The sequence below is a fragment of the Apium graveolens genome, chromosome 10 (assembly GCF_009905375.1).
Source record: "Apium graveolens cultivar Ventura chromosome 10, ASM990537v1, whole genome shotgun sequence".
NCBI lineage: Eukaryota > Viridiplantae > Streptophyta > Magnoliopsida > Apiales > Apiaceae > Apium > Apium graveolens.
Window position 1 is genome coordinate 229,849,555 of NC_133656.1, and position 8,257 is coordinate 229,857,811.

At 34.2% G+C, this 8,257-nt stretch overlaps 1 protein-coding gene across 1 annotated transcript; it reads left to right on the forward strand.

Annotated features, from left to right (window-relative positions):
* Positions 1 to 6,188: 6,188 nt before the first annotated feature.
* Positions 6,189 to 8,257, forward strand: LOC141693498 (protein BOBBER 1-like). The gene is made up of 6 exons (XM_074498628.1): positions 6,189 to 6,574; positions 6,980 to 7,152; positions 7,257 to 7,305; positions 7,537 to 7,703; positions 7,843 to 7,926; positions 8,013 to 8,257. Exons 1-6 carry the CDS (start codon positions 6,250 to 6,252, stop codon positions 8,064 to 8,066), a joined length of 852 nt encoding a protein of 283 aa, XP_074354729.1. The 5' UTR covers positions 6,189 to 6,249; the 3' UTR covers positions 8,067 to 8,257.

Genomic DNA, 8,257 nt, shown 5'->3' on the forward strand with positions numbered 1-8,257 from the left:
ATTTTGCCTTCATAATAGATGTAACCATGGGATTAGCATCAGTTAACAATCGCCAGCCTTGCTTTGCTAACATCGAAATATTAAAGCTCCTTAAATCCTTAAAGCCTAAACCACCTGCTTCTTTCACTTCACATAATCGTTCCCACGACATCCACCGAATTCCCTTACTATTACCTCCCCCACCCCACAAAAAACCATTCATTTGACGTTGAATTGTACTACAAACTTCATTGGGGATCAGTAATAAATTCATCCAGAAAGTGGGAATTGTTTGAGCAGCCGATTTTAGTAATAAACATTTACCACCTTTTGACAATGGCTTATTTCTCCAACCCTGTAGCTTTTGCCTGACTTTATCACTTACAAAGCTAAACACTTCATTCTTTTTCCTTCCTACCCTCATTGGAAGCCCCAAATACTTCCCTGGCTTCGCTACTTCTACAACCTCCAGAATTTCACATACTTCTTTTCGACTTGCATCCGATGTGTTTGGGCTGAAAGTAATCGTAGACTTGTTCAAGTTAATAGCTTGGCCAGATAATCTCTCATATCTCTGAATAATAGCCTTCATCGCCCTTGCTTCAGATACATTTGCTTTAAAAAAGAAATAGCAGTCGTCTGCGAAGAGTAAATGAGAGATTGTTGGTGCTCCTCTAGCTATTCGGCAACCATGAATAAACCCAATCACTTCATTTCTTTTAATGATCGAACTAAGTCCTTCCGCGCACAAAATATATAAATATGGGGATATTGGGTCGCCTTGTCTAATTCCTCGCTGGGGTCTTACATCTCCAAAAACCTCCCCATTTTGAATAAAGCCATACGAAACTGTTTTTATACACATCATGATTCTTTGAATCCAAAGCTTGTGAAACCCAAACTTTTTTAACATACTTTCAACAAACTCCCATTCCAATCGATCGTATGCTTTTGAAACATCAATCTTTAGTCCTGCTACCCCATTTTTTCCTTGAGTTCGACGATTAATGTAATGGTTGACTTCAAAAGCAATCAACGCATTATCCGTTAACATCCTGCCCTCCACAAATGCACTTTGAGACTCAGATATCAGCCCAGGCAACACCTTTTTAAGTCGATTTGCCAAAACTTTGGATAAAATTCTAAAGAGCACGTTACACAAAGATATTGGGCGTAAGTCAGTAACTTGCTGCGGTTGCTTCACCTTTGGAATTAAGCACACCATGGTACGATTTACTTCTGCAGATAACTGCCCAGTTTGAAAAAATTCTCGACAAAATCTCGCCACGTCCTCTCCCACAATACTCCAGTACACTTGATAAAATGCTGGATTAAGCCCATCATACCCCGGTGATTTGCCAGGATGCATTGAAAAGACAGCATCTTTAACCTCCTCACTTAATATCGACTTTATCAGTTGAATATTTTGCTCTTCCGTCACATTTTTAACAATCTCCCGATCAGTTAATCCCCCTGCACTTCCCGACGCCTGGAACAATTCCGAAAAATAACTTACAATTATTTCTTGTATATCTTGTGTCGTATCTCTCCACTCTCCTGTATGATCTTTCAGCCTCGCAATCTGATTTCCTTTCTTTCGTCCAGTTGCATAATTATGAAAAAAGCGAGTATTTTGATCCCCTTCTTTCAACCAAAATTGTTTCGACCTTTGTTTCCAATAGATTTCTTGTTTTTCCAACAGCTTTAAATACTCCGCTCTTATATCATTGTACTGTTGCACCCCGTAATTATCCCGCCTTGATCGAAATTTCCCCAACATTTTCCTGCAATTCTGAATTTGTACCCTCAACTCCTTGGTTTTCCCCCCACCCCATTCCTCCAATTTTAAAGAAACATATTCAATTTTCTCTAAAATACTCCCTGTGTCATTTGCATTCCAACTAGAATTCACAAGATTTATACATTCAGGCTCTTTGATCCACATGTTTTCGAATTTGAAACGACGAGCTTTTGGAACATATACCTTAGCATTTAGCTGAAGAACTAATGGTAAATGGTCCGAAGTGGAGACATCGAGCACCTTCACCTCTGCTTGCGGGAATAAATTTCTCCATACCTGAGTTGCAAAACCCCTATCCAATCTCTCCTGAATCCAACCATCTGTTCCCCTTGATTTCTCCCATGTAAATTCATGCCCAGTAAATCCCAAATCAATCAAATTGCACTCCATAATCGCCTTAGTAAACCCGTCTAACAATCTCCTTGGTTGTGGACGTCCGCCTACTTTTTCAAACCCAAACATCATATCATTAAAGTCTCCTAGAATGCACCATGGTAAATCTGATTTCCCTTTTAACTCCCGAATCAAGTCCCAAGATTCTTCTCTTCTTCTCCTTTCTGGACACCCGTAAAAACCTGTGTACCTCCACCTACCAATTTGCTCACACATAACTTCGAAATCAATATAATGGTTACAGCTCCCTTTTATTACAACACCCCCTGCATTCTTCCACATGAGCGCTAATCCCCCTCCATGGCCTTGAGCATCGACCGCAAAATAATCAGCAAAATGAAGAAGCTTACAAATCGCTTGAATTTTATTTTTCCTAACTAACGTTTCTGATAGAAAAATTACACTTGGCCTCTGTTGACTAACGATATCCCTCAGGAAATCAACTGCTCGTGACTGGCCCATTCCACGGCAGTTCCAAACTAGAAAACTCATTGCTCTAGGCGGGCCTGGATACCAGGACCCGCCTCTGTTCCGTTTTTTGACACATTTAAGCCCAATTCATCCAGCCCATCTGTCTGCATATTTGTCGGCCCCAACTCTGATGTCTTTAAATTTGTTTCGGTACGACGACGTTTAGAATCAATCACAATATTATTATTTCCATCAAAATCATCCTTATCTGACTCGTTGAAATTACTCCCGCCCATATCTTTCTCCCCCTGATTTTTTGCTTTGACAGTGATCATCCCCTTATCTCCAAACTTTCCGCTAACAACTCCATCAGCTTCCTTGAATTTCGCCCCAGTTCTCTCCTCCCCATCTCCGGTGGCCATTGCCGTGTTACTACTATCCTCCTTAACCCATTTACTTCCTCCGCCGTTCCTTAACCATCTGGATCCAGTTTGGCTGTTATTATTCTTCCCCGGTGCCCTTAACCACGTACCATAGGCTCGTTCAAACTCTTTCCCTGGGTTTGCATACACCACATTGCAGTCCCTCTCCGAGTGACCCAGAATTCCACATACGAAACAAAACGTGCTCAATCTTTCATACCTGAAATTTATCCAGCTCCAATTCCCACCTTCCCTCTTAATCTTCATACGTCTTTTCAATGGTCGAGTAACATTCATTTTCACCCTAATGCGGACATATGGCTTCCACATACCATTAAAATTTGCCTGGTCAGACTGAACATAACCTCCTATGAAATTCCCTATGCTCCGTAGTATATTTTCTGACACAAAACCTTGTGGAACATCGTACACCTGTACCCATATATCCACTTCATTCAATTCCACTTCTTTTGGGTCTTCATTTGCTACCAGCTGTTTATAGACTAACATTCCTTGTTCAAAGGACCATGGGCCAGCATCAAGAACCTTTTGCATATCCAAAGGATGATAAAACACAAACGTATATCGCATCTCCCCTATATCATGAATCTCTACCCCCTCTTTAGGACGCCATATTGACGATAGGACATTCTGCATCACATTGAACTTTACATTTTTTTCTGTGAGAAATCTCCCAACCAATATAAATGATTCTTTTACTTGTTCGATCTCTCCACTTTGTACTATTACCCCTCCTTCTTCTTCATCTTCGATCGCGAGTTTTGCATATAAATCATCTAGAGAGACTTGAGATTGATCCATAATGTTGAAATGATATTGAAATGATTAAATGATTAAAACTTATCACATAGATAAGAGAAAAAGACTCTCAATGTCGAGAGGAAAACAACCTTGGTAAATTGTTGGGTCTGTTGTTTCCTTTTTAATATAATGGTATAGATAAATAGATAGATAGATAATATAGAAGATACATAGATTGATAGATAGATAATCAACATATATTAAAAAGAATTGTCCATAATATTCTTGGAGAATTTTTTTTTTATTTGGAGAAAATAAAAAGACAACATGTTTTTACTTAAAAAAATATAGATAAAAAAATAATTGTCTAAATTATTTGTAGAAAAAGAGTTGTTTTAGTTGGTTAAAATAAAAAAATAACATATTTTACTTATAAAGATAATTTGTTAGATATTAATTAAGTAAGGCCAATTGAGTAAAAAATTATTTTTTTTGTAAGAAAGGGCAATTATGTAATTGAAAGAAGGACCGTAAAGTTCCGTTTTTAATATAATAATATAAATAGATAAATAATTTGACTTCAAAATTCAAATATTTTTTATTTTGTTTATGTAATTGAATTGTAAAATAATGGTTACTTTAATTATATTTGTCTTTACATAGTAAAAATTATATAAAATAAATATTTTTTTACTGTGGACTCGTACAAAATATATTTGCGACATACTGGTTAGAGGTGCAGATCGTTTTGGCTTTTCATTGTTTTAAGAACAAAGGATTTTTGCATTGTCTTAAATGAAGAGATAAGATTATTGTTGTCGAGGAATAATGATGATGATGTTAAGTTGGTGGTGTAAAGCAGTTTAGAATTTATGAATTGTTAAAGTTAAGGAACTTAACAAAGTCTTTAACTAACATAATAATTAAATAAAATAAACAATTAAGTAGCTGAAAAAGTTAATTTATTAGTTATTAGTGGTTATAATATTATTATTCTATTTTATTAAATAAACTTGTCCGTGATATTTAGAGAAGTTGTTTTAATTGAGAGAAATATAAAAGGTAACATGTTCTAATTGAAAACGATTTTAATTTCTTTTTCTATTATAATTCGATTACTAAGGCTAATAAAACTTTTACGTAAAATAAGGGTAATTCAGTAAATTCAGCGTGTACCAAAAAACGGATACCGTACCAAAATTTTTAATGTTTCGTCTTTTATACAATAGTAATTAAACTTGTCTGTGATATTTAGAGATGTTGTTTTAGTTGAGAGAAATAAAAAAGGTAACATGTTATAATTGAACACGATTTTAACTTCTTTTTGTATTATAATTTGATTACTAAGGCTAATAAAACTTTTAAGTAAAATAAGGGTAATTCAGTAAATTCAACGTGTACCAAAAAACAGGTACCGTACCAACATTTTTAATTTTTCATCTTTTATATAATAATAGATAGGTTGATAAAAATAAAAATAAATATTTTATCATCAATTTATTGAATTATAAATTTATTAATATAAATAAAGTTATATGTTTGTATATTTCAGTATCATTTTTTAAAATTTAACATTTTAATATATGTACTAGTTTGGTTTTTTAGGTACTAATATTTGAAATAATTTAACAGATGTCATCTAACGAGTCAAGTGAAATAATATATATATATATATATATATATGTGCATATTCCGGATACATCTCTTTTCACGGATTGCTTTTAACACTAAAATAATTTTTAATAATATATTTTATATTAAAAATATTAATATTAATATAGATTTTCAATAGTTAAAAAATAAATTGAACATTATAATAAGTTATAATAATATATATTTTATAATAATTTGAGACTTGATTGAAAATAAATAATATAATATATAATATGTTGTTCACAGGACTCGAACCTTGAACCTGTAAAGATTGTTAAAAATAAATAATATAAAAATTTAAATATAAGTCGATGTTGACGAGATTCAAACCCTGACCTTACGAGAGCTGTTTAAATATTAATATAATATTATTTTATTATTACATCCAACGATTCTCATATATCTGTCTTTAAATCTGACGGTTGTTATTTATCGTACCAAACAACAGAACAACTACGAAATAGAGGGCGTTGTGCTTATAATAGCAGAGTAGAGATAGATAGATAGATATTCTTAAAAAACAAGAATACAATATATAGTTTTATTTTGTTAATAAAAGAGATATTAACTCATAATTCAACACAAGATAAAATATAATCCCTGATCGATTGGTAATTGTTATTTAATAAATTTGAAATCAAATTAATCGACTAGTATTTGATTTTTAATAAAATTAAAATTCGAATTAGAGTAGAACGATGCAATCCCTACTCTACTATTATAAATACACATAAAAACCTCAACTCTTACCTATTCTCATCATCAGCCCCTTGACTATCATCTTACACAACCTTCGATTTGATTTTATTTAATTCATAAAACTAAACAATGGCAGTTCTCTCAGATTACGAAGAACCAACGGTGACTGTTCCATTAACAAAGCAATTCAATGGAGTTTTGGACTCTTCAAACCCTCTAGGGTTTATCGAATCCGCTTTGGAGTTTGCCGCACGTGAATCTAAGCTTTTTCAAAGCGCTTCGGTTGTTAATGACGTGAGTTCGATTGTTCGTGGTATTAAAGAGAAGATTGACGCTGAGGAGAAGGCAGCGAGAGAGAAGAAAGAGAAGAAGGTTAATGGTAATGGTGCAGTCAAGGATGCTACGATGGAGGAGTCTAAGGATAGTGCTGACGAGAAGAAGTCGAATAAAATAGGTACTTATCTTACGTAATTGTTGAACTCGTTTCAAATACATGATCGTATAGGATTGTCAATTGTGTGTGCTCAATTTGTTTATAATTAGATAAACTTATATACTGATTTGAGACTAATAGATGTTTGTGCATTGTTGAAGTAATTGTTAAGAGTAAATTTAATATGATTAAAATTATTTATGTGTATAATATAGATTATGGATGATGATATATGCGCACCCTAAATTAGTAGTTGCACGCCTTAAGTTTTTACTATAACTTATGGTTAATAAAAGACTTGTTTATTTGGTTTACACTTGGTTTTGATTATGTTATTTTACTGATTAATGTGAGTATGCATTGATTATTATATGACATTCATGGATATTACAGATTAGTAACTTATTTTTCGTTATGATTGAGCAGCTCCTAATGCTGGCAATGGCCTTGATATGGATAACTACAGTTGGGGCCAATCTCTGCAAGAGGTTAATATAAACATACCAGTGCCTTCTGGAACAAAATCTAGGGACATTGTGCTTGAGATGAAGAAGAACCATCTCAAGGTCGGACTCAAGGGTCAGCCTATGATTATTGATGTAAGTGTTTCGTGATTTCGCATAGATGCAGCTGGTTTACCTCCACTTTTTTTTTATTGTTGCTGTTTTACTTTTTCTGATCGGCTGTCTTGACATACTTGCAGGCGGAGCTCTTTCAATCCATAAAGGTTGATGATAGTATTTGGAGCCTAGGTAAGTTTCTCACAGAAGCTGATCTCTCGTACACTTACAGATATATGTGTGTGAGCCTGTTACTTGAAGTTGTAATTAACACAGTGTCCTCAGTTGTATTTTAATCACAAGTAAATGTGGTGGGGTGGTTATTTAGGCTTTTGTGATCAGATTGTTGATAATTGGAGATACATAATGTACTGTTTTTGTTTAATCTATAATTTATAATGTAAATGCATTTGCTTCTTGCAGAGGATCAGAAGTCCATCTATATACTTCTTTCAAAGCAGGACAAAATGCAATGGTGGAAGTACCTGGTCAAAGGTGATCCTGAAATTGATACTCAGAAGGTAGAGCCTGAGAGCAGCAAACTATCCGATCTTGATGGGGAAACCCGATCAGCTGTGGAGAAAATGATGGTAAAGATCTAACATATACATATGATTTTTGTCTCAGCATTCCTCAATCTATTATCATAATTATACACAAATTCCTGTCTAATACAGAGCATGTGTTTTCTTGCTATTTGCTAATCTGACCTGTAACATTGATTTGTAGTTTGACCAGCGTCAGAAGCAAATGGGCCTTCCAACCAGTGGTGATATACAGAAACAGGACTTGATGAAACAATTTATGGCCCAGGTGAGCAATTGTTTATTACTATTGTTTATTTATTTCTCGTGTGCCCTAACACTAAGACTCTAAGTTTATGCATTAATCTGCTGCAGAACCCGAACTTTGCAATGCAGAATCCGGACTTTGCTAATGCCAAATTTGCTTGAGTGGTGAAAATAGATCTGTATGGCTATGTTTTTGCTACTTAACAATCATGTTTGCTCTGTTTTCATGGTAATCTAGGATACTTGTGCTGCTACTATTTATACTTGACACTTGATAATCTTGTAGGACTATGTCCGTATGAATTTAAGGGATATATTTTTATTCAACATAATTAGTTTCTACATGAGTTAAA

Coding starts and splice junctions, on each gene's coding strand:
- LOC141693498 (XM_074498628.1), top strand. CDS start 6,250: ATGGCAGTTCTCTCAGATTACGAAGAACCAACGGTGACTGTTCCATTA. Junction 7,306..7,536: donor TGATAGTATTTGGAGCCTAG/GTAAGTTTCTCA, acceptor TGCTTCTTGCAG/AGGATCAGAAGTCCATCTAT. Junction 7,704..7,842: donor CAGCTGTGGAGAAAATGATG/GTAAAGATCTAA, acceptor ATTGATTTGTAG/TTTGACCAGCGTCAGAAGCA.